General features: G+C 37.0%; 1 protein-coding gene across 4 annotated transcripts; it reads right to left on the reverse strand.

Annotated features, from left to right (window-relative positions):
- Positions 1–90: 90 nt before the first annotated feature.
- LOC117406138 (tripeptidyl-peptidase 2-like) lies at positions 91–27,661 on the reverse strand. 4 transcript variants are annotated; one of them, XM_059030497.1, is made up of 31 exons: positions 27,388–27,661; positions 26,867–27,046; positions 25,515–25,643; positions 24,504–24,599; positions 23,075–23,179; positions 22,654–22,778; positions 21,461–21,624; positions 20,857–21,011; positions 20,505–20,581; positions 20,072–20,199; positions 19,256–19,355; positions 16,864–17,012; positions 16,626–16,741; positions 16,139–16,310; positions 15,532–15,689; positions 15,200–15,276; positions 12,123–12,229; positions 11,533–11,687; positions 10,584–10,700; positions 9,785–9,885; positions 9,445–9,541; positions 8,962–9,099; positions 8,540–8,784; positions 7,836–7,914; positions 6,683–6,721; positions 5,014–5,165; positions 4,666–4,762; positions 3,875–4,005; positions 2,740–2,947; positions 1,361–1,480; positions 91–767 (listed from the first exon to the last, which is right to left on the reverse strand). In XM_059030497.1, the coding sequence occupies exons 2-31, from the start codon at positions 27,029–27,031 to the stop codon at positions 678–680; spliced, it is 3,792 nt and encodes a 1,263-aa protein (XP_058886480.1). In that variant the 5' UTR covers positions 27,032–27,046; positions 27,388–27,661; the 3' UTR covers positions 91–677. The 4 variants fall into 4 exon arrangements, with proteins under 4 accessions (XP_058886480.1, XP_033865870.3, XP_033865868.3 ...); XM_034009979.3 differs by having other exon boundaries at positions 27,373–27,661; XM_034009977.3 differs by lacking the exon at positions 27,388–27,661 and adding an exon at positions 27,207–27,274.
- Positions 27,662–27,966: the final 305 nt, after the last annotated feature.

Genomic DNA, 27,966 nt, shown 5'->3' on the forward strand with positions numbered 1-27,966 from the left:
GTAAAAATCAATCACTCAATAAAACTAAATTCAGATGGCCTGTTATATTGAAAGACAACATACAAACACACACACACACACACACACACATTATGACTTCAAATTGGTTATTTTATTCAGGATTCATGTCATTTAACATATGATATGACATTTTAATACATTTACTTTACAATGATATAACAAAAAATGATACAGAATGTTTATAAAATAATACCTGCTTAAGGGTAAGTTAAAAGCAGCTTCTAAAAAGTATTGATTCAATGCACTGTAACTTAAATAAAATGAGTCCATAAATACATGATCTAAAACATTTGAGATTTAGGCCTTAAACAGATGCAATTGTGGTCTGGTGTTTAAATATATATTAAGGCCATCAAAAAAATATATATTTTCTAGAATATATACTGTAAAACCCTGAAATGTCAACTTAGTTAAAAACAGTTTGTACAGGGAAACAAAAACCATCTATTTGAAATTGAGAAAGTAGAGGTCATGCAAAATAACCTACAGTAGGTCATATACTTTGAGTTTACTGCACAATGTGTTAGTTTCATATATTATTTAAGAAAAGGCATTTTGCTGAGCAATGAAAGCATGCTTTACAAAAAGGAAGTTCAAATCATTAAAACATTGCCTAAATACGGTATACAGGACTAATATATGTATAAAAATAAAAATTAGAAAGGGGTATAGTCTGTAGGATACATTACGGGAAGCCAGTTGTCAGCAAAAGCTGCAGAGTGGGTCCATCCAAGTGACTTCATTAGCTAAGAAAAAATACATTTTGCTTAGAATCCATATATATATATATATATATATATATATATATATATATATATCGGCAGAGATTTGGGGTAAACATTTGTTTTACAATCATCGTAATTTGATCACTGCAAATATTTTCAAATCGTTTCTGCTGTTTCTGTGAGATCAGTTACTTCTTTTTTTTTTTTTTTTTAAGGCTCAATTAACAGGTGCAGTTTTATTCTGATGATTTTGGCTCAATCATTATCGGTCTAATAGGTACAGGTTTGCAGAGTTCTACAGAAGTTTATCAAGAGAGAATGGGAGTTTAAGAGAATGGGAATTTAATTGAATCGTATTTTGTCATACTTGTACTTGCTAGAACCAAAGTCATTGTATTCTTAATTGTATTATTACTTGTACTGTGATTCTTGAAATGTATTTTTGTTTACGACTGTAAGTCGCCCTGGATAAGGGCGTCTGCTAAGAAAGAAAGAAAGAAATAAAATAAATAAATAAATAAATAAATAAATAAAATAAATAAAATAAATAATACATTTTGCAGTGAATCTAACTTGAATTACTTGTAATAAAAAGGTAGCAATTGAGATCTTACCTGGATACAATTTGTACAGTTCTCTTTACTGGGCTTCTCTTCTACAATTTTTGTTGCATATTTTAGGGCTCTTCCATACATTTTATTCACCAAGGCATGTTTATATGCAAATGTTAAAACCTTGAAAAAAAAAAAAAAAAAAAAAAGTATAAAAAGCAAAGTAATCCTTCTGGGTTTGAGAGTGGCAAAGCATTCCAGACAGATGGAACATGGTGGTGGGAAAAACTATGACCACCTCCCTCCTAGCGTGACATAACTAGACACTGGTAAAACCAACAGCCCTGAGTTTGTCGATCGCAACTGACTGCCAGGGTGATGTGGATGGAGCAGTCCTAATAGATATGTAGGTACAAGATACCCAAGTGCTTTAAAAGACCAACAACAGAATTGTTTAACAGTGATAGGGAAACTAATAGTACCAGTCAGAACTCCTGACGCTGCAATATACACTAGTCAAAACAGGTAACCTAGCTAATAGAGCATCACAATAATCGATGTGTGGAGACAAATGCATCTACCAGAACCCCAGCATCATGTAAAGAAAGGTATGTACGAACTCTAGCAATGGTTTCACAGGTGGTAATAAGCGGATTTAACCACAGAAGAAACATGAGCTTTAAAACTAAGACCAGCATTCAATACTACTCCCAGACTCCTTATTGTAGTAGATGTATTAACAGGGCATCCACCAAAGGTCAAAGAAAAAGTAGTCTGAAGCTGTTTACACAGTCAAAGCTATTGCCAAATAGCAGGCAATCTGATAAACAAGGCATGTTGCTTCAAATAAACATGCTTGTAAATCATGTATTCACTCAGATGCTTGACTGTATGAAGCCAACCATACACCATGAGACACGTCTCAGGTCACTGGTTATCACAGTAAAGCTCAGGCCATGGCAGCAGGTGCAGCATCTGCAACATCTAGGATTTGTCTGCAAGTGCATCTTGATAGCCTGCAATTCATATAGCAGCAGTGTAATCTGGACTTGCATGGGGCAAAATGTTTCTGTATGTGTCCTCATGGATGCCTGCCTCGCTGCAATATATACACCCTGAAGGCATTTAAAATTTATTTATGCAGCTAATCCTTCTAGAAATGTATGTTAGCCAATAGGGCCATTCCATGAAAATAAAAAGGTTACATTGTGTACGTCAGGGGTGGCCAATCCTGGTCCTGGAGAGCCGCAGGGTCTTCTGGTTTTCGTTCCACCCGAGTTTAATTAATTGAACCAATTATTTTCTTAATTGGACAAATTGTTTTCTTAATTGGTCAACACTAACATGTTTCCTAGAGAGACCCAGAAAACCTGCAGGATTGGCAAGCCTGACATTTTGATAATCATACTTGTGTATTATGGATTCCCATGATTGTTACCCACCTTCGAGTCAGTGAGGTCGACCCATTTCTGGATCTCCCAGAAGGTGTCTGTGAGATCCTTCAAGCAGCCCTCGGGGTCGTCCTCTGTGCTGCTCACCCCCTCAGAAGCCGCTCCGTCCTGCGAGAGCAGCCGAAGGAGTTTGTCTGCCAGGGCACAGCCTTTCCTGCACAGGGCGTCAATCAGGGACGACTTCTGTTTCTCCATGTCACTAAGACAGGAATACAACAAAGCACTTAGCTGAAGTCACACAGAACTAAGCCTGCAGAAAACTGATACAACTCAACTACCTGATTTTTTTAAGGTAAAAAAAAATAAAATAAAAAAGTATGATGTTGGGAAAATAACTTTTTTTCACTCAAGAGTTTGATGGTTAAAACTGTTAAATGTCTAAGAATTTAACTAATAATTAAAAATAACCCTCAGTCTCAAGACAATGAAATGCATGTGTCTTATGATACAATAAATTGAATATATTATATTTCATATATTATCATTCAATACTGTTAAATATATTAATAAGATTGTCAGTCCACTTTATTATTATTATTTTTATTATTATTATTTGTTTATTTAGCAGACGCCTTTATCCAAGGCGACTTACAGAGACTAGGGTGTGTGAACTATGCATCAACTGCAGAGTCACTTACAATTACGTCTCAGTCACTTACAATTATGGAGCACAAGGAGGTTAAGTGACTTGCTCAGGGTCACACAATGAGTCAATGGCTGAGGTGGGATTTGAACAGGGGACCTCCTAGTTACAAGTCCTTGTCTTTAACCACTGGACCACACAGCCTCATCACTTAAGCCTCACTTAATATATCATTTTCTAACAGTTTAATTGTATGATGAACATAAGGGAAATGCAATATTCATTCCCATTTAATAAATAAAGAACAATGTGATGGTGCTTCGGGAATAGGCATCTCAGCTGGTCAAGTTAATTTATCTACAATGAATTCTGCTAAACACACATTAAAAACTACCTTAAAATGTACTCAAATTAGGTATGATTGTATATTATGACAAAAAATACTGCAGTCCAAAAAATAAAACTATGCCTGCACGCTCCTAATTAGGCAAAAGAAAACATGTGACGGAGGCAGATAGTCTACAGCATTCTGGTAGGATGTACCTTTTGATAGTAGCAGCATCTGGCCTGGGGTCAGTCTTCATAGTGAGATAAACTGCCAGGGCTGTCTGATCAATACTGGACAAGACAATGTCTGCAGCCACAACAATCTCATTCAGTCGTTTCATGCGCTCCTGGACAGGAAAAGAGACAGATTACATTAATATCACCAAAGATATCACAACACAAGATCTCACTTTTAAACACCACAAAATGACCCACTGCATACTTGGCCATGGATTTTAAGTAAATAAGCTGAGGGAACACGAAGCCACTTTGTGGCTTGTAACTGGGTTTTAGAGACTAGGTTTCAAGCCAATGCATGGCACAGCAAAGTTGCCTCAAACTAGGTCTTCAAGCCACTGTTCCTGAAAAAGTGACTTTGTGTTCCTTCAGCTTAAATTTGCAATACTGTGGTTCAGATAACCACAACACAAGAGCATTTATCAAAGCTGTCAATTCTACAATCATAGTGCAGTGAGTTTCAAATATTTATACATAAATAAACTGTATGACAGTTTGTATGTTTTTGCTCTACAAGTCAGCTCGTTCCCCCTACTGACACATCAACACCACCATTCTATCCCTGTACAGACTTGGCATAAAGCTGCTTAGCTTTGGACTGCTGACAAGAGGAGAACCTGGATGCAGACATTTAATATCATGCCAACCGACACGCAGCCAGTACACCCACTTAGAATTAAATAAAGCAAGCAAAGCATTTAACACTGCACTTTCTAAATAAAATAAAACAAACACACACATACACGTTTATTTACTGAAAACATGATCACCTTTTCAGAGTCCAGCTGCTGTAGTCTTGTGACATGCAAAGGCAAGTGGTTAGAAAAGGTTTCTTTTAATTCACCATATAGGCCACTTGTATCCAGCCTGCAGGAGAAATAAAGGCAGATGTGTTGAGAGCAGAAAGACAATAAAAAGGTTAAGGTGGTAGACACAACTGTTGCATGATTACAACAGTATGTGGACAGTGATACGTTTTATTTATGTTTTAACCATTAGTGCTTAGCCCACCTAAATTAAACCAGGCCTTCTAAACACAACACTGCAAGTGATGTATGTCTGTTTTCAAGCTTTACTAAGCCTCTGTTCAAGCAGCATGAAATAAAACAAAGTCATACTTTGTCATCCACTGTATCTTCAGGTCCCTCATTGCTTCTGCAAACTCCTCCTTCACATCTTTCTCTTTATCCGTGTCCTTTTCCTTCTCTTTGCCTCCGTTCTTGGTTTTATTTGGGGGCGGTATTAGATGGTAATAGACAGGTAACAAATCCTGGAAACAGAAAAATAAAATAAAGTTTCTGATTACCATCAGTTAGTCGTTAGAGTCATTGCAACCCTTTGTTTTGAATTTAAGAATTAAGTCAATGTTATTATTTTAATACAACTGCAGACTAAGGACAAGTTCAGGAACATATTGACTTGACACAGCTGGCAGCTATTCCTCCCGGTAAAACAGCTAGCTGCATAATAGACTGCTTCCTAATAACACAGGGTGAACACACTGCTGTTTGCATACACAACAAATATTCATCTTGAAATGTTTTCAGTCACTAAACATGTTGCCAGTATTGTTATATACACAATAAATGTTATAGTATTGCTTTAAAATAAAAAAGACAGATGGCAGATACAGTGAAAGGTACTTCATGAAATGCCCCCCACCCCTCCCTTCTTACCAATAAAGGTATGGCTTCTTAGTTTTCTTTATGGGAACTTCACATCGTAACACATCGTATTTTTTTTTTTTTTTTTTAAAGCATGAGGTTGCCTTATATTTAATATTTCAAAATTACCATTTTACTAAATCTCTGGTGTGGGAATTTGCTAGGCAAAGATGTCCAGCTATATTACTATAGGTTTATTTCTTTATTTTCCAACTTTGAAAGCAAAACTCATCAAAATGTTTTTGATAGATATTAAACACACTCCAAAAAACAACAACCTCAGCATATTCAGAAACAAGTTTCAATACCAATGAGCCACTGGCTAGAGAGGTGGTGCCTTCATCGCCACTCCCACCTCCTCTACACTGGCTAGTAGGAGTTTTGCAGCAGAGAAAGGCAAACAGATGGGAAATGGGTTGCCTTATTCAATTAGTGAAGTTTCGCACTAATAAACTGTGCAGAACAATGCAATATGAAACAATACATAGACCATAGGCAGAGAGAGAGAGATGTGTCAAGAAATTGATCAGTAGTGATGGAATTGTTAAGACAAAAGCAGCGTTTACAGCAGAAAACTAACAATGTGACAAAACAACAACTTCACATTTTAGTGTGCTCATTTATTACTTTTACCCCCCCCCCCCCCCAAAATTTTCTCCCAATTTGGAATGCCCAATCGATTTTCCCCTCACCACTGCAATTCCCCACATGTCTCAGGAGACCCAGAGATTCAGTAGGCATCTTTCTATCCCACAACCAAGCCAGCTTTTTCACCCAGGAACTCGAAAGCAGACGTCAGCTGTAATGGGATGAGGAGAAACAGTTTCTCCTGGTTTTGCCACCCCAACCCATGGGCGTGCCAGAGTCGCTGCGACACTCCCGGTGGCATCCCCAGCGAAGACCAGCCTACTTCGCTCAGTCAGGTGCAAACCTGCGCTGTATGACTCACCCTGCACACCACATGACTGCACTTCTACCAGGTGAGCCACTCGGGGACCTGACCCCTAAATATACTTTTTTACAACAGCGAGTACTTGAGTCCAATTATTAAGTCTTCTAGCATGACGTTCTGGATATACTGCATTTTATATATTTTTAGATCTTTTACGGACAGATTCAGTACCTTTTTAAATTTTCTCTGCCGTTTTGATGCTGCCTGCCCCTGGGAGTCAGAATAACATACTGTAAGAAAACATGCAAACACTGCACATATATCACCCACCCTTCTTACATAATCATTCACCCCTTAACAGTATCTACAGATGGGCACAAGTCAGAATGACAGCTTTTATCAAGCAGCAATCTAACCTACAAAAATAATATATCAAAAGAAGCAGGTCATAAAGCCACCTTCTGACGTTAATTTTGAAGTTAAAAGTTTTATGATAAAGTACCATTTTATTTATCTGAACTGTTATATTAAGTTATACATACTAAATCAATGAAGCCCAAGCAATTTTTTTTTTTTTTTTTTTTTAGTTAAAATAAAAAAAAAGAACCCACAACGTAGCCCGGTAAATGTTCTGTGGCTTCGTTTGCCAGTAATTCAGGTTTAAAGCCAGTGGTCCTCGTTAAACAGTGAAACAGGATCGCTGATGTCCACAACGTAAGTAGTTTAATGTCTCATCTGACCATTAAGGAAGTGTGCTATGTTTCAATCTGTCACCACCACATACAACAGTACCAGGTGAGCTTCTTGGAGGTTTATCCATACAAGAACTGACCATCCAGATATCTTTTTAAAGCACACACAGTAAGACCTAATAGATATTGATGCAAACTAATAGGTATTGACAAATTATACTCTTGAAGGAGAAAACTGGAAACTGCGTTAAATGGGTTCATGTCTAGAGGAAAATTTGTGATGCCTGGATTTAATTAATAAAGTAATATATTGCCCAGTACATTTAATCTGCTATACCCCTAAAAAAGATTTACTGTACTTACTAAAATGCTACCATTCTGAGCTGTGCATTAAAATAAGACCCAATGTGACTACATATGTATATTTTAAAAAAAAAAATGGAAATGCCTAAATATACTACAAAAGCCAGACATTTTCTCAATTTGTGTGCCAACTACAATTTGGATCCTGCTTCAGCAAGCTTAGCTGCATGCATAAACATTAGACGAAAGCAAAGCACCAACTTGGTGAAAGAAAAGCAAAGCTATGATTCACAGAATAAATGAAACCCAGAATTTAGAGTAAACATTTTGGAATGGAGAAACAGGCCAAGAGAATGTGCACAGACATGCGCGCCTAAAGAAATACTCACTGCTTTCTTCCCATATTCACTCTTTGGTACTATCAGCGATCCGGTCAGGTAACAGCCAGGCCCTGCTCCTTTAGGAATCCTAGACACAAAGAATAAAATAAAAGCAAACAACAGCATGGAAGGGACAGCACTTGCTAGAAGAAAATCTTTGTTTCATGGCCATGTTAACTGGGCAATATGCATGGAACACATACACTTGGAATATCTTCTAAGTTTTATCAACTCTGGGAGAGCTGCTATTTAAAAGAAGGTCACCTTCTCCAATACTAAGAAAGGTTCATCCATTCCAAGTTGCGTCACAACAGGGACATTTATCTCCAGTAGTGGGTAACCGTCATCCTTAAACAAGCCAGTGCAATTAACAGCTATTTTAACCTGTTCTTTTCTTTACATTTACTTATTGCTAGGATTCAAATGTGTATGTCGCTGGCTGGGAGCAAGAACTTCGGAATCAATAAAATACAGTTCTGAGCCATGAGCATTTTAATGGTTTATAAAATACACAGCCATCTGATGTTTCTTTGTTTTTTTTGATGTTATTATTCTTGCTCTCAGCCAGCAATGTGTGCTTAAACACAGTTGGTAGTGGAGTTCCCAGCAATGAAATAACCACTTACAACATCAGGATATCAATTACAAGGTTACGTTGGACAAAGCATTTGTACTAAATAAGTGATTTAATAAAAAAATTAAAAAAATCTTACTTGTCATCTGGTAAAGACGTAACAAAGAAAGACTGCGAACAGTTAGGTGGCAAAGTTATCGTGTTTGCCTTCTTCTTGCTTAGAAGTGCATTTTTGTGAGTTTCATAGATGTCAAGGCTCAGTGTGTTAGAAAGTCTATGCGAAACAATAAAAGGAAGGTCCTTCAGACGTTCCAATTCACAAATCTGTTCATGACGGACTTGAAGCCGTATAGTGTAGTCTCCTTTTTCCAGCTTCAAAGAATACTGCAAAAGATCATCGAAAGTCACAATTTCAGACAAATATTATACATGTATTTAGGTCAACTGTGGCAAGAAAGCAACTGCTAGTAATATTGTGGATTTTATTACCTCACTTAAAACAAGCTATCAAAGCACTGTACAGTGTTAGTCTAAAGTAAGCATTAAGTATTTCAACCCTACCTGATGTGGGTACGCATCTCCTGACCCAATGAGTCTTTTATTCTGGTCAAACAACATCCATAGTTGGCTGTCAAATTCAGATTCATACAATAATTCACAAAGCAAGGGGCAACTGGGTGTCACCTCTCCACTTTTAGTCTGCAATGAGAGAGAGTAAATATCATGAACAGTTAAGGCTTGTTGGGTAAAATTAAACTCATGATCCAGACAAGTAGTCATTACTGAAACAAAGTGTGGAATGCTGGGTGTCCATCGCCTCCAAGTGCCAATCACTGACCCACAAACCAAGGGGACTTTCATACCTTATGAGCAGATCTGAAACGGGAGCCCGACTTGTGTATTGACATGTAGCGCAAAGATTCATTCCCTTACTGCCCCCCTTAAACCTTGGTATTTAGCTGTGCATTGAGAAATAGGTCAACTCCCACGCTCTTCCCCAAAAAGCATTTAATAATTTTTGCTGTTCCCATAGGCCAAACTTACTTGGGTAAAGTTGTAGGTCAGAACTATCTCATACAGTTGGCGATTATTTGGAAGAATATCCCTTGATGCAAGAGGCCTTGTCTTTGCACTCACAGGTCTGTAAATCAGGAAAGGGGTTATAGGTAAGCATAAATTCCAACAACTTGTTTCTGTTGCTTCCTCAGAGACTAGACACAAACTGAACTGGGCATAAAAGTATAGAAACAGATACACAAATCCATTGAAAACCTGATGAATACAAGGCAACACAACCAGAATGATGCAATGACTGACTTGCAATATGGGAAAGGTGAATTCTGGATGAGGGGTAGAAAGATAAAATAATCAAAACAAGATTTACCTTAAGGGTTGCACCCAGTTTTTAAGGTTTATGCTAGGTGAGATTTCTTCATATTTTAACGCAGACAACACTTCGAAACTAGAGATACCTTCTGAAGCATGCTGCAAACAAAAGGAAAACAGTTTTATGGAACCAACAATGAAAAGAGATTTTAATAGAATAAATTACAGATTTAGGGACTCCCTTGTGGCGCATCCAATAAAGGCGCTCCACGTGGAGTGCAGGATGCGCCCTATAGCCTGGCGATCGCAGGCTCGCATCCAGGCTATGTCGCTACCGACCGTGACCTAGGGGGCGACGCACAATTGGCTGAGTGCCGCCCGGGTAGGGAGGGCTTAGGTCAGCAGGGGAATCCACGGTTCATTGCGCACCAGCGACCCCTGTGGCCGATAGGGTGCCTGTGGTTCTGCAGTGGAGCCATCTGATCTGTGTTGTCCTCCGGCACTATAGGTCTGGTGGCCTCGCTGTGGATCCACAGTGCGAAAAATGACGGATTGGCAGGAACATGTTTCAGAGGATGCGTGTTCCAGCCTCTGTTTCCCAAGTCGCCAGGGGGTTGCAGCGGAGAACCGGGATACAAATAATAATTGGGCATTCCGAATTGGGGAGAAAACCGGGGTAAAAAACCATTGGTGACAACTAAATAAAATAAATAAATAAGAGACTTAGCAATAAAACATTCTCTACTGAAGTCTGATCCTATTATTTTAATTAGAAGCTATCACAATTAGTTACTCACATAACAAAAGTTTAAAGTCATTCCAAGAACACATTTTGGTACAAAGAATGAAACACTTACGATATGCAACTGTGATGTAGAACAGGTCACACCATGGAAAGAAATGGAATAATCAATAGTAACATCACCCAAACTTGCCCACCATCGAGCGATGCAAAACTCAACTGTCCTTCCTTCCTGCAAAATTAAAATGAAGCCCACAGATACAAAAAAATTAAATCAGTGGATAGCCAATAAACTGTAAAAACTGTGGAAATGGTTAATCTATTCACGTTGACTTTACCCTTTTCGCATTAAAAAAAAAAAAAAAACACCTACTACAAAAATAATAAATGCATTCCCCAGTGCTGCTGGGCAATGTCCCGCCTTCCTGACTGGTGTCTATCATTGATTAGTTCTGACTACTTTAAACCCGCCCCAACTACTGAGTGATAGCACATTCCTACATTTCTATTGGAGACTCCGCTTGCGAGATTCAAAACGAGATTACAATCAGGAATGGAGGCTTATTATCGAGATTTAAAGCTGTATTACAGTTAAGATATGGAGGATTTAAAACAGAATTGTGGCGAAATGTACAAAAATGCCTACACATACAAAAACCCCAGAAGAATCAGCCCGTGACCATAGGGATTTCGTTGTGGAAGACAGCAAAGGAAAGAAGGCACAATTTAAGTGTGCAAGTATTGTCGAGTTACTATACATATTTTTACACACACAAACAAAAAAAACGCTCAAGCATTTTGGAAAGTAACAGTAATTTCATACAGTATATCAAAAATGAAAGCCCTGAAAAAAAAAAGATTTACATAAAACTCGAAAATAGCTCAAAATAAGCACCAAAAAATATAATTAATAAAACCCGAAAAAACAGAAGCCCTAATTATAATTAAAATGTTTTGTTTTGGTGAGGATGAAAGTACTGTAGCTGTAATAAAATAGAGTTGGTCAAAATACCTGCGAGTCACAGCATTCAATGAAATGTGTTCTTGAACTCAGCTCCACTTACCAACACAGGAAAAGCCTCCGTCAGTGACCCCTTCTCCAGAAGGGATGAAAATTTGTAGAACTCATTGGCACGATATGCTTTCTGCTTTACAAGATGAATTGCATGGAGGACAAACTTCGAAGACACGTCATGCGAGTGTGAAGTTATGGTGAGCTCTGAAAAGACAGTGACCTCTTTACAGTTAAAATCTAGTCCGCCACTAGAAGAGGAGACATGTTATTAAGGAGAATAAATCAAGCACACCTTACTAAAATTTGTACGCGTCAACCATTTGCTAATTTTCTTTTTTTTTTTAGGAGACATTTAAATCTGTATTACACACATCTTCAAACTAGACAAGGCCAGTGGTTCAGGTCTTTGTTCCAACCATAATGATTACTTTTATCCAATTACCGTAAACCAGGCTGAGATTTAAATTTAGTACCCAAGAGTTGCATCTATATTTAACAAATTATGGTAAAAACATTCTTGCAGCAAAGGCAATATAGGCAAGTCTTTAAATCAGGAACCAATGTGTTGTACATGAAAAGGCTATACATTGGATTAATTTATTCTTGGGGTAATGTAGAACCAACACAAGAGTCTCTTACCTGCCCACCTGGCTCCCTGAGGAACTTGAAGAAAGTGTCGCCTGATCTGACCAGGTTTGAAATACACATCGTTGAAATGTACCTCATATGCAGTGGATTCATTTACCCTGCAAACACAGTAGGATACGGAAACTATAAACACATCAAAACTTTTAAACAACTGCATACATATCAAGATTTCCCCATCTTGTATTGTATCTTAAGAGAATACAATAAACGTAAATATTGACATTTTGTGTTCACTATTTTGTAGGCAATTGATATCTATCTATCTATAATGTTACGGTTCATGTGTAAAATTGGTAAATCTATAGATTAACCGGTAAATGTGTAGATTTACCAGCTCGGCAGTCAATGCATAAAATAACCAGTCTATGTATAAAATAACTAAGGAGATGGTAGTTATAATGCTACAGTATTTGAGATGAATTCGGAAATAAAGTAAAGTAATGTCAGGGAGCTTAATGGCAAAACAAAAGAAGAAGATTTCTGTAAGCTCTGTTACGTACTTGGGGAAATTTATTTATTTATTTATTTATTTATTTGTCTTAAACTCTAGCCTTAGGATAAACTTCACTGCATCCCGTCTTGTAATTATTATTATTATTATTATTATTATTATTAAATGTATTTAGCAGAGATCCTTTTGTCCTATATACAAACATGATCAGAGACTATGTATTTAAAAAAAAAAAAACACTATTTTATTTTAAATCAAAATCTACCATAGGGCAAACATTAGGAATAGTAATAATGCCATCTCTTCAGCAAAACTCATGCCTCTACTAAGTGTGATTTAGTATTATTAACTTGAACTCATTTAGAAAAAAGCATAATCTACGTGCACACATGTTTTGCATTTCTGTGAGAATCATACACTATGCTACGTCATTTTGCCGGCAAAACATTATTTTCTATTGTGAATTGTTGCCAGACAATGATCATGGATGCAAGTAAAAGAGATTGTTTACTACCATCTCTTTAGTTATTTTATACATTGACCGTCAAGTTGGTAAAGCTACGCATTTACTGGTTAAGCTACAGTGCTTTGCATAAGTATTCACCCCCCTTACTTTTTCACATTTTGTAGTGTTACAACCTGGAATTAAAATGGATTTCATTAGGATTTTTTGTCACTGATCTACACAATAGTCCATAATGTCGAAGTGGGTAAAAAAAAATCTACATATTTTTCAAAATTATTTATAAATAAAAAACTGAAAAGTCTTGATTGCATAAGTATTCATCCCCTTTGCTGTGACACCCCTAAATAAGCTCTGGTGCAACCAATTGCCTTCAGAAGTCACATAATTAGTTGAATGGAGTCCACCTGTGTGCAATTAAAGTGTCACATGATCTCAGATTAAATACACCTGTTTCCGGAAGGCCCCAGAGTTTGTTAGAGAGCATATCTAAACAAACAGCATCATGAAGACCAAGGAGCTATCAAAATATGTCCGGGATAAAGTTCTGGAGAAGCACCAATCAGGGTTGGGTTATAAAAAAATATCCCAAACTTTGAACATCCCCCGGAGCACCGTTAAATCCATTATTAAATAATGGAAAGAATACGGCACAACCGCGACTCTGCCTAGAGAAGGCCGTCCACCAAAACTCAGTGACCAGGTAAGGAGGGCATTAGTCAGAGAAGCAACCAAGAGGCCAATGGTAACTCTGAAGGAGCTGGAGAGATCCACAGCTGAGATGGGAGAAACCGTCCATGGGACAACTATAACCCGGATGCTCCACAAAGCTGGGCTTTATGGAAGAGTGGCGAGAAGAAAGGCATTGCTGAAAAAAACCCTATCAAATCACGTTTGGATTTTGCCAAAAGGCATGTGGGAGACACAGCAAACATGTGGAAAAAGGTTCTCTGGTCTGATGAGACCAAAATTGAACTTTTTGGCCTTAGCGCAAAAAGCTATGTGTGGCGCAAAGACAACACTGCTCATCACCCTGAGAACACCATCCCCACAGTGAAGCATGGTGGTGGCAGCATCATGTTATGGGGATGCTTTTCATCGGCAGGGACTGGGAAACTGGTCAGGATTGAGGGCAAGATGGATGGAGCCAAATACAGGGAAATTCTAGGGGAAAACCTGTTTCAGTCTGCAAGAGACCTGGGACTGGGGCGGAGGTTCACCTTCCAGCAGGTCAATGACCATAAACACACAGCCAAAGCTACACTGGAGTGGTTTAAAAACAAGAACCTGAATGTCTTAGAATGGCCCAGTCAAAGCCCAGTCCTCAATCCGATTGAGAATCTGTGGCAAGGCTTGAAAATTGCTGTTCACCAACAGTCCCCATCCAATTTGACAGAGCTTGAGCGATTTTGCCAAGAAGAATGGGCAAAAATTGAAGGATCCAGATGTGCAAAGCTGGTAGAAGCTTACCCAAAAAGACTCACAGCTGTAATTGCTGCCAAAGGTGCTTCTACCAAGTATTGACTCAGGGGGGTGAATACTTATGCAACCAACAAATGTCTTTTTTTTTGTTTAATTAATTTTTGTGTCACAATAAAAAATATTTCGCACATTCAAAGTGTTAAGTATGTTGTGTAAATCAAGTGGTAAACATCCCAATTAAATCCATTTTAATTCCGGGTTGTAACACTACAAAATGTGGAAAAGTCCAAGGGGGTGAATACTTATGCAAGGAACTGTATAGATTTACCAATTTTACACATGAACTGTAAAACACATATATATATATATATATATATACACACACACACATATACACACATATATATATATATATTATATACATACACACACACACACACACACACACATATATATATATATACACACATATACATACATCATACATATATATATATATATATATATATATATATATATATATATATATATATATCGTAAAAAAGAATAATAATAATAATAATAATAATAATAATAATAATAATAATAATAATAATAATAATAATAATAATAATAATAATAATAAGATAGATATACACACTAGGTCTGCAGATATATATTTTTTTTGCTCCATCCAATGGCAAATATGTAAACAAATTAGACAATCATACTTGAAATATCATACTGACTTACTTTGTTGGTATAATAACAGTTATTGGTACTCTGAACAAAGGACCAACATTTGGGGTTGAAACATCATAACCGCACACCTGCAGGAAAAGACAACAGCTCAATTTTTTTAAGTAGAAAACAAGTTCACCTATCAGAAATGTGCCAGATCCACAAAGAATGATACCACGTGTCCCAATTAGACATAGGAATCAAAAACAATTCTCCAAACTTTTGGTTTTATACTTTCTTTAATAAAAGCATGTGCTTCCAAGAAGCTGGGTTCCAATACTGCACTGACATAGAATTCTAATAACTTCATTATTTATTAACCAAGCAATGGAGTCACACTGTACCTCTGTATAATGCAGTCCTTCTCTGAGCCCCTGTGGATCCACCCGCACATTCACATGTCGACACTGATTCATGAGCTCCAAGTGTGTGGGACACTGAACCCATGGTGCACTGCATGTTAGCGCTAGATGGAGTTGGAGGGATATCCTTTCAGAATTATCTGCAATACAAACCAAAGGGGAATTAAAGAAATGAGAGAGGATCCACTGGAATGTTATTTGATGACAAGTGCATTAGACATTAAAAGATAGCTGTTTAAGCAAAAAGCCTATTCAATGTGGTTTATACTCACAAACCTAACTTAACTGGTAAAAGGCCATTTGTTACCATCATTAAGGCGTCATACATTTACAGTTTATTCTCAATTTATTTATGATTTAACCATACTTAAAAGGTGGTTTATTTACTTTTGAGTATATTTAGATCACCTAAAAATATTTATTTCCCTTCACTTGCAGGGAACCAAAGGAACAACATATAGTGGTGCCCATATGTATTGACACCCTCATGATGAAAAAAACCTTATATAACAGAACACCAATGCCTGCAATAAAATGAGAAAATATGAATCAATTCACAACAGTCACAATAAGCCAAGTCAAAACGTACCTGTGTTTTCCGGGAAAACTGGTTCAATCCCGACTGCATGGTCTGAAGGTGAAGAAAGTTGGACAGGGTTCCTGAGGTAGATGCCACGATGGCTACCAACAGTAACTGTAAAACCCAGATTACTGGTTGGCAAGGATGCATGCTGAGTGAGGTAGTCGTAAGCTTTATCAACCTGGTAGACAAGATATGACAAACAATGTGAAAACTGTATTTACTGTACTGTAAGTGATCATTTTGGGGCAGCATGGGATGGACATAATAGTAAGGTTTGGGTTTTCATGGGGATATTTCTGGATGTTTATTACAGAAAACTGCAAAACCATGATTGTTGCAATTTATCCACACACAATAATGCTGAAACAGCTAGGACACCTTTGAACTTTTTTGGTCCACAACTAAGGGGTTCTAACTGCTTCCCTTTCTTGGCTGTCAGGTCTGCATTCTCAGCAGCAGTGCAGTGTATTCTAACAAAAGAAAGTATGAGTACCTGAATAGTCCCATGACCTTGTGCAAATACTTCAATGTCATCCATCTTCACAGCTGTATTTTCTAATGCCCTTCTTACAGCAAAAGCAGTGGGTTGGATTCCATTAGATTTCAACCCTAAAAAAACCAAAAAAACAAATGTGTACATTGTTTAGTATGTACAAGAAAGCCAGAAATAAGGTTTAACACATGACATCTTCCAACTTTAAAAGAATACCTTTACATTATGCACCATTTACCTGAGAGCACCAGAGCAATGCCACCACAGGCATTTGGGGAGGACATCGACGTCCCGTTCATTAGCTGTGTGCCACGGAGTGTCCAATTTGGCACAGAAGCGATAGCACCTCCAGGAGCACTGATACTGACACCAAGGGCTCCATCAATGCTGCAGTCACAGACATCAGGGGTTACTATGGTACCACTCTGTATTATAAAATGTACTCAAACAAATAAACCCCTATCAAGTATGGTTAAATCAAAATTTCCAAGATGCAGGTTTCTTTTTGGAACTATATTAACATGTATAATCACAATAAACGTATACAAATCGTAAGAGTGTAGAGTACAAACGTATGAAGCCTTAAATGATAAACGCCCTTTCACGATTCAATTATGTTTGTGAATATAAAAAACATAAAACAGGCTTTTTGCTTAAATCCCCATATCATAATACAGCTTTATTTCAACATGTTCAAGTTTATGCTCTGGCATTCATTTTTGTTCAAGTTTTACAACCTAATATTTAAGAAAGGCCACTCTAAGCATCCCAAAACGACATCCAGTTGTCAAAAGTTTACATACCCCAATTGAAATTTATAGTTTTTTGACATTCCTTGAAAACAAATTATATGAAAAATTTTCTGTAGCAAGTTTCGCTTTTGTGGATGAGGAAAAAAAGTTACAAGAAATAGATGTCTACAATTATTTATTTCAGCATTTTTTTTAAAAAACACCAAAAATTCAAAAGTATTGATACCCTGACAAGGAAAATGAAATGAATATCTAGTTGAGGCACCTTTAACAATAATAACCTATTTTAAACAATTAGGACATTTGTTAATGAGCTTTTGGCATAATTTTTTTGTGATTTTTGACCATTCTTCAACGCAAAATTGTTCCAGTTCATTCAAATTATGAGGACTTCTCTGGTGCACAGCCGCCTTCAACTCATACCAAAGATTCTCAATTGGATTTAGATCAGGACTTTGACTAGGTCATTCCAGAACCTTGATTTTATTCTTCTTTAATCATCTGAAGTAGATTTTGATGTGTACTTTGGATCGTTGTTGTTTTGGAACGTCCAGTTGCGCTTTAAACCAAGTTTTGTAGCGGTGGGTTTCAGACGATTGGCCAATGTCTCTTGGTATGCTATGGAATCCATTTTTACCATGTGTAGTTGAACTAAATTTCCTGTGCCATTAGAGGAAAAACAGCCCCATAGAAACAGTATACTTGACAGTAGGTATGGTGTTCTTTTCTTTGTACACCTCACCAGACTTTCTCCAAACGTAACTATCAGCGTGACCAAATAGCTCAATTTTTGTTTCATCACTCCATAAAACCTTTGACCAGAACTCATATCCATCATTCAAATGCCGTTTTGCAGACTTTAAGCGATTGTCCTTGTGACGTTTTCCTAAGAGTGGCTTTTTCCTTGGCCTGTGACCATTGAGACTTTCATCATGCAATACTCGACCTATGGTTGAAATGGAAACCCCAGTCCCACTTGCAGCCAATTCACTTTGGCTCCACTGGAATCATCTTTGGCAGTCAATGTCGGATTGTTAACCTTCCTCACAATTCTTTTACTTGTTCTTGGTGAAAGAACCTTCTTTCTTCCAGACCGAGGGAGCGTTGTAACAGTACCATGAGTCTTGTACTTCTTGATAATAGAAACAATAGTTGAAATTTGGATGCTTGGAAATCTTCTTGTATTCTTCTCCAGCTTATGCCAATAAATCATTTTCTGCCTAAGGTCTTCAGATAACTCTTTACTTTTTCCCCCCATATTGACTTATTGGTAATGACAGAAATCATCCTATGCCTAACCCTTTTATACGCTCTAAGAATGTTCACCTATAACCCAGCATTTTCTAGACTTTTCTAGAATTAGGTTCTGCAGCATTATCATATTGAAATGTCTAGCACCTTGTAGACAATACTATCATAGCATCAAAGGGTATGAATTCTTCTGAATTAGCATTTTTGGAGTTTTACAAAAAATTGCTGAAATAAATAATTGCATACATCTATTTCCTCATCCACAAAAGCAAAACTTTTCCTCATCCACAAAAGCAAAACTTTTGCTACAGAAGATTTTTCCTAAAATTATTTGTTTGAGAAATTTCTAGAAATTATACATTGCTAAACTTTGACTTTTGACTACAACTGTATATAACCCACCATCTATTTGTAATATTTCTCAAAGGCAGATATCTGTTCCCCTACTCCCAACAAGATACAAAACAAATTGTAGCATAATGTCCACAATTTTATTATATTCCAATACTGTTTTCACACTGGCACGTCACTACTGGACTAACTAATCCACTTCCTGGGGTAGTTGAGTCTGCATTAATTACTACCAGAGTAATTTTACCCCGCATTAGTGAATGTAAGCAAACTTACGTAGGTCCCCTGGATGACCAAGTGTACTGGTTAGCTGGAAGCTTCTCTCGAAGGGAATATTCAGCAGTCATCATGTCAGGAGTAACATAGGCACCAACTCCTACAATAACACAAGAGACCAATTTACAGGGAAAATATCCATACAAACAGGTTATTTATTCTATAGGCTTGCTTTCACGTTTTGACATTAAGATTATAACAGATTAGACAATACTCTCCAAAATGTTTCAATGTTACAGTAATGTAGTTCTAGCACATAAGTAAGGAAAATCATAAATTTAAATATAAATAGGGTTATTGTTGTAGATATAGAGCCACAAATATTTGACCATATCCATGTATCCAATATAATCTGAAATTAAATGTAAAAGTCTTACAGTACAGCTATGGCCAAAGGTTTAGCATCAGTCTATAGAATTAACAATTTTTGCTTCATAAAGTCGAATGAAACCTGCTGAATAATGTTACGTTAACATATTAAATTACATACCACTTTGTAGTTTTCCCATATACTTAACGAAAAACAGACAAATTGAAAAATGTGACAATTCGAAATCTAACATGAAATTTGATGGCTATTAAGGTTTTGGTAGACTTTTGCAATATAATTTTGTTGTTTCTTTGATTACATGATGTTAAATAAAAGATAATCACTATGTTCATATAGTTCATATATGCCTCAATCCTAAGATTCTAGGTGATGCAAAACTTGGCCATAACTGTAGATGCAACACAACTAACTGAATAGTAAAGCAAAAGCTGAGGCAATCCAGAGGACTGTAAAACAAACTTAGCCTTTTTATTTCATTGGTGTACCTATTACACTGGATGTAGTCCCTCCTGGACATCCCACAGTGGAAAGGCACGGACCATTATTGCCGGCACTTGAAACATAGATGACATTGTGCTTCCACACAGCTTCATTGATCACTTCACATATTCTTCTAAAAAAACAAAACAAAAACATGTGACTGATCAAATAGATTAATGTACCACATTCTTTACAAGACTTGCACAACAGATAACAAGTTTAACCTTTAATAAATGTTTGTTACAAAATTTTAACATCTGAAACATAAGTTGTGTTTTCGTTTTTTTAATAACTGCAATTTTATAAGTGGGAGACGATATGGAAAACACATTAACTGCCATGGCGTAATATTCAGTTTGCTCACTGATTCTGCCAAATAAATTCCCTTTGGAAGACACAAGTACCTAGGATAAAACATGAAAATAATTGTTCACCTACCCAGAGTTTGGCCAATGTGTTGCCTCTCCATAGCTATAGTTTACAAGATCACATTTATACTTTATAACTTCTATCATCTGCCAAGAAAAAACAAACACATATTACAATATTGCTCTGTTGGAACTTGTTCCATCTCTCAATCACAGATTCCAGGACCTTATTTGAAAATGTACAGGGAGGGCTAGACAACCTTGGCACTTCTAGCCCACCTAGTCTTTGTTCCAGCTATGTGATTAAATATCATAACCTCCAACCAAGTCTGTAAATACTCATCTGTGGCTGTGTAGCACACAAAACACTAGTTCTGATTTAAGATGTCACCAAGCTGGGAATGGGGCAATGCAATACTCACAGCTCTGATCAGGCCCGTCCCAGTCTCCATGGTGCTTAGTCTTGTATCTCCTATCTTGATTGCAAGGATCTGAGCCCCAGGTGCAACCCCATTTCGTTCAGGCTCCTCTGGGAAGTAACCTGCGGCAATACTGGCTACGTGGGTTCCATGGGCGCCTTAATGGAAAGACGAAGCACAGGAGGAGATTTCAATGAAACAAACTGTATATTAGCGTTTGTTTTTATCTTTCAAAAACATAAAATCATACAAAAATAGGTAATTATAGAATGTTAAATGGGGGGAGAGGAGAGAGAGAGGGGGGTGTGTCTTAGAAGAAGATGTTGCTAATAGTTTTGGGTTTTCGGACAATAATCGTTTTCTGATTTTCAGTTTGCAATGGCTTGATTTTTTGGGGGAAAATGTCAACGTGTTCCTATGGATAGGATATTTCTAAAATTCACAAAATGATTTCAACTAGAGCATGAACCCTACCTGATTCAAAATTTTGCACATTCAAATTTGCTTGATTATGTCAACTTGTCTGAAAGTTTGGTCAGCTCTAGTCTTTTACCCACATTTCAAAGTTCTTAAAATACCTTGTAAAAAACAATGTTAATGGTCTCACCTCCACTGGTCACGATGCAAAGAATGCTGCCTTCTTCGTAAACATTAACAGAGTAATTCAGCATTTCTGAATTACCCAGAGATGCATGCTCTTGGGCTTCCTTGTAATTTCGGAGCACAGTACAGCAGCTAAGGTCCCCGCACTCTGATGTATCTAAACAGGCTCTAAAAGAAATGAAAAGATTGCTGTGACGTCACCCTTTGATCTTTATTGTGATTAATTCTATGAATGGCTGTGTTGCTTTCAAGAGAAGGAGAGTGCAGGGCAGATATAGTGTTGATTAACAAATCCACAGCTTATGCTGAAAATAATTGATTCTTCCAACAAAATCACAGTCAAAACAAGTGAACAGAAAAGCAAATTACATTTTATTATGCAATACTCTTTTCAACAATTAGTTACCAAACATAACACTTAGAAAAGGGTTTGCGATTTCAGTTTAGCATTACATATTGTTAAAGAAAAGTAACAGAATTATACATTAAATGTAAAAACATTTTTTTCCATAATTACAAATTCACTTCAACATAAACATCCCCCTTCTAATTTGCATTTCACATTTCTTCTGGACAAGTTCAGGAACTGCAGCAATTTCACCATCACTTAGTAAATCTCCATCAATTACACAGATTTCTTTCGTTTAGGCCTAACCGATCACTGGCAGTGATAGTCAGGTCTTCATCTTTTTTTTTTGTATTAATTTTTCAAATGCTACTTTCATTTTCTATATCTAGACAATTTTGTCTGTGCAAGTGAGATTTCAAACTCAGAGGAACTCATAACAACATTGCCACAAAGTGAGAGACAAACATTTGAACTGTTTGAAGCATAGAAAAAAAAGAGCAAAAAACAAATCCAATTACCAAATTAACAAGCAATCGAACAAGTATCAAATGTTTTAGGCGGCATAAACAACTTGTGCTGAACGGCATTCAAAACAGTTTATTTTTTGACAGATTCAACACTTATCGTTGTTTATCCCTTACTGAAAACACACACACCACTCACAGAGAAATTAGCAATTTTCATAAGACCCATTCCATTGCTCAAAGCCCGTTTATACAAGACAAAAACACTCAAATCACACATCCACTTTATTTCACGTAACGATACAGCTGCTTGAGTTCAGATCCCACAGTCAGACTTTTGTTGGTACCATTTCATCACTATAAAAGTATTTTAGAATAATTTACCTCCAGGTCTCTCCGTCATGCCAGACCAGGCAGTCATAAACCGGCCCAGGGTCATTGTACTTCTTCTCTAGAGAATTAAGCAGCTCTGTGTGACACTGCAGTTCTTCTTTTAGCAGCTTCTCTGCCTTCAAGTGAAAACAAAACAGTGAAGCCCACTTAAGATCATTCCCTGATTACACTGACGTTCAATATTTCTGGTTCCATTATTTTTGTACATTTATATAGAACCTACTCACAATTCTTATAGACAATCATTAAACATCTGAACAGCTGTCTTGGTCACATCCCATAGGATTACAATGCAGATGGTGTATTGCATTCCACCAATCATGTAAAATAACCACTCGCTTTCTCTGAAAATCAAGTATGGGCACTGTTTAATTATTACGAACCAGTAGTGTGCCAGTCAACTTGAGTTTACCTGAGAAAGATTAGTGTGGGTGCTGTCAAATTCCTCTTGTTTTCGGCAGGCTTCAGCCAGTGCAGCTCTATGGGCTGGGTCCCATAGCTTCTCTCGTCGCTCTTTCTGCAGAGTACAAAAACATTTGTAGGGAAGCAGAAGGACAAAGGTAAGGTTTCCTACATATGTAAAATATGCTTTATATTGTACATTGCATTTTTTAATAAAGCACTAAAAAAAGATGCTGAAATGGTCACGTGAAACGCAGTTCTAGGATGTACGGATATCACAGTTGCGACTTCAAGGATGTCAAGACAAATTAATCAAGAGCTTTTGTTAGGCCTGTATAAAATTCTATTGAGGACGCATGCAAAATGTCACTATAAAAGACTAATAACAACAAAAGGTTTTCAATAAGCATTCTCTGTCATCTAATACTCGATTGGTTTAGAAAACAAATACCATTCTGACATTTTGCCATGAGCTTTTGTGTCATTTGGCTCTTGCAAAGGTCACAGATCTTGGTTACAGGGCTCCCGATAAATAAAATCCTACTTTTATATTTAGTCAACTACTAACCTGCTATAGCAGTCTCCACATTTAATTATGGAAAAGCACAGACAAAGATCACTGTACCTAACTGCCAAATATATACTGGCAATATACATTGTCCTTCTGTCTCTTCTCGTCCCTGTATTCCTCCACCCCCTTTCATTTTGAATAATCACTTGTAGCATATAAATTGTGTACTCAAACGCTGCACCATCTCCTGACAATTTACAAAGATTATTGGCAAGGAAAGTATACTTGGGTCATTTCACAGCATGTGTTTGTCCACAACCGTGTAGTACCACTATACCATTTCAATTAAAATTGTACTAAAAGTACAACGAGATATTGGCTTGCGTTCTGAGAACACAAGCCAAGTGCGCAGTAGAATTGAGTAAGGACCCCATCCAGACTTGATTAATGACCATTAAAACAACTCTGATCATGTTTAAAAGGAAATCTAACATAGTGGAGGCAGTAACTGTAAATAGAAAGAATTTTAATATTTCATGTGAAAATGTATTAAGAGCTGGACAAACATACAAGCCCTAACACCGCAGTAATTACAAACCTGAGCTAGCCGTATCATGAAAAGGTAGACCAGCAAGACTAACATTCATCAGTAAATATACAACTGCTACAAATGTCCGATCAGACAGGTTCCCCTATTCGCCCCCAGATTTATACTCTCAATAACTTGTGGTAAAGACTGGCTCAACTACAATTGGATAAGATTTACAATTAAAGTGACTATCCAGGAAGTAAAACTCCAACATGTGATAATTGTACATGTAGGGATATGCACAATATAATCAGGTACAGTAACTGATTCAGTTGTTTAACTTTATTACATATTGCTTTGACTCTGCCTCAATACACAGACATAACACACAGACATTACCTGTAGTCTTTCTTTCAGAGCCTTTGGAAAAAATTCAAAGCCGTTCTTGACACCAATGTGATATTTTCCAGAAGGATTTTTCCAAGTCACAGGAATCTGCAAAGACATGAGTAACTGCTATTTAACTCACAGTGTACATGAATGAAACAAAAAAATATTTTACAATGCATTTAGCGTCAAGGTGCTAACCAGAGTTTTAAAACATACATACTTGTATATTTACAAATACAACAACTGCACTCAAAAGGACCCTGGATTTTTAACAGTATTTGCTCGCTATTGTTTGATTTAATATTTCCCTGGGAAAATGTAAACTGAATTTGCCCCAAAAGCAGATTTAGGTAAAACACAATTTTGGTGACAGTTAAGACGTCTTAAGCAATGCAGGGTGGAGTGCTGCACTTAACTCCTCTGTGCTGCGCTCCCACTCAAATGAAAATTAGAATTGGTGGAGGAAGATAATTCAGGGGTTCACACATGTGGCGCTTTCAATCCATTACAGACCAGGACCTTACTCCAAAAAACATCTTTAACTGTTCAATTGAACATAGGCATAAAGAAGGACCTGGACTGAAAGTGTTACGAGTGAGTCTCACTGTTCTGATGCATCATTGCTCACAAACTAGCTTTAATGCATCTCTAAAGCTATAGCACTTGTTAGTTTGCCATTATTTTCAAGAACTATTATGTGCATGTCTATTTTTTTTAATAAAAGAAACATATCCTTCATGACAGATTTAAGTTTGTTCAATTAAGATTAAAAACTACCATGTTCATTTTACATTGTCTCACCTCATTTTGTCCATATAATAAATAGAATTTTAAATTCTAGTTGTCTGCCATAAACACGATAGACAGATCCGTGTCTTTATAGAAGAGACAGCACCATCTACTAATCAGCTACTTTGGATGAGGTTTGCTTTTGTATTGCTGGCATTATACAATTGTGCTTTAGCTGGTCCAGCAGGTGAGTTAGTGTCTGTAATAAGATTCATAATTCAAAAATATGACCTTAAGTGTTCTCCCAGATAGTCCAGGAATGGTTCCATCCTTTGGCTCCACTACTGTAGATGTGTCCACATCGCCACTGCCTGTACTGTCAATGATGTCTACTATCTTGGGTTTTCCATCACTTGTTATCTAGAAAAAAGAAAAATGCAATCTTCAGTATTTCTTTCGAACACATTTTCATGATTAATCTTGCTTTTCATGTTTATGCATAAACATGAATGGTGACATTAGATCAGCTAGTAACAGAGCAGCTAAAACTGTTACTAAACATGCATCTTGTTTTGTTACAGAAATGGTTAAGCATGTGGCTGCCCCAGCTTGTCTTCAAACGTTGTGAGTGGGAGAATGTCCCCTTTGGGATAACAAACTAGTAGCAGAGCTGGACATGAGCAAGAAAACTGACAAACTTGGACATAATAACAATGAGAAAATTAAAATGTATTAAGGAAACGTTCGTATTAAGGAAACACTAAAAAAATACAGAAATGGCCATAAAGATTCTAGTTCAAAACATCTGAATATTAATACATAATACTATGACATTATATTGTTCATATGAATGACATTTTGTTCCTATTAAGATCGACAGATTCCCTTTAGAAACAAACAATAGGCAGCTAGAATGGCAGATTATGTGGTTCTTCGGTCTCGCTTACTGTACATGGCATGAAATTAAGTTTATTTTGACTCGGTTAAAAATCTCTTTCTTGAAGTAATAATTTAAAAAAAAATAATCTATAAAAACCGAGGCTGTTTGGATATGATCTGAGATCCAGTGTTCTATAAATGTTTTTGTTTCCATCAGTCTTAAGTTTGCAACAACAAAGGCTGTTTCTGTAACAAAGCAAAACAAAGGGGATTAAACATTAAATGATGTACGTAACTCTGTTTTTGTATGTATTATATTGCAATCGTTTTAATCACATTTTGTTATCTAAATCCAAAATAAACCCAACAAATAATATATTCAAACAAACACACAGTCTGACACCTTGTCATCCGGTACATACCTGGTGACTAAATTAATTAGAGAAATGGGAGGAAAAAAAAATAGCATTCACAGTTTACATGAGTGATTTTGCTAACCACTAGCAGTAGTACTGTGATACTGTAACGTAGACAATATCCTATCTGGTTAAATGTTACTTATTTACTTGTGGCAAAAACAAGATATCAAGGGAAGCGGTATCTAAAAAAACACCCAGTGTTTTTAGTTGGTGACTAAGGCCTCTTCAGTCGCTCCTGTCTCAAATCTGTCATACCCTCCCCACGGCCATGTACCGCCGGGTTACGACCGTACGTTACCCTCGAGGCTGTCTGAATGAGGCCTGTGCTCTCCGTATTGGAGTTACCTGCATCCCCGGGGCTCCTGGGTCCACGCCGGTATCGAGGATAGCGATGAGGACTCCTCTGCCATCATACTCTGGGTAACGGATGAGGAAAGAAGCGGCCCCGGTCTCTTTTTTTGGAAGCAGCCCATGGAAAGGGAAGGATTCGTCGGCTGGATGAGCGGCCATGACCTGACAGAATGACTATGAGAAACAATAAAAAGCCAAGCAGCAGAAATGATGAGAGGCTGCAAAAAAGCACACACTGAACAGAGAACTGGCTCACACATTTAAAGAGACAGTGCACAGTTTGCAATGCAATGCTCAGTAAAGTATCTACCCACAATTGTGGGTCTGGTCTCACCTCGACTCGGTTTAGGGTTGCCAGCCACCTCTGAGGTACAGAAAACATGACATCCAAACAATTTCATTTACATTATGAAACAACAAACATCATATACTGTGATGTAACCAATGCCAAATCGTCTCTATTATAGAAGTACTAATCATGCTTTAACGCATCATCTTACCTATAGTTTATGTACCTGATGGCGCTTTTGGACGGTCCTTATCCTTTATGTAATGTACAATTATGTGATAACTGAATGTATGGGGATATAACGAGATACTTAGCTATAATAATTAAACTACTACACAACAAATCCCATTTTTTCTTTACTTTTAATGGTACACTATTGTATTTATATAAGCCTTCTAAATAGTGTGTATTTTAGTTACGAACATTATTATCTGCAATATACATTTAGTAATGTGCGCATGCGTTTGGAGAGGGCTATAGCACTGCCTCCAGTCTGTCCTGGGCCGCGCTGCTTCCAAATACGTCATCATTAGGTGTGTTACACACACCGATCCTATGACAAGCATCCAAGCCTCTAAAGACGATTGTATTTGGAAAATACCCAATTAGAATTAGCGTTGTGGAGATAGCGTCCATGGGCAAATAATCTGTAAATTACTTACACTTTTGCTGAAAAAAATAAAATAAATAAATAATCACTGGCTATTTAGCTGTCGCTATTATCATGACTAAACATTGTACATGTGATTACAAATAAGTAATTTATGACATTTTTTGGCGTACGATAAAAATAGCTTGTAACTTG

This window comes from Acipenser ruthenus, chromosome 9 (assembly GCF_902713425.1).
Source record: "Acipenser ruthenus chromosome 9, fAciRut3.2 maternal haplotype, whole genome shotgun sequence".
Classification (NCBI taxonomy): domain Eukaryota; kingdom Metazoa; phylum Chordata; class Actinopteri; order Acipenseriformes; family Acipenseridae; genus Acipenser; species Acipenser ruthenus.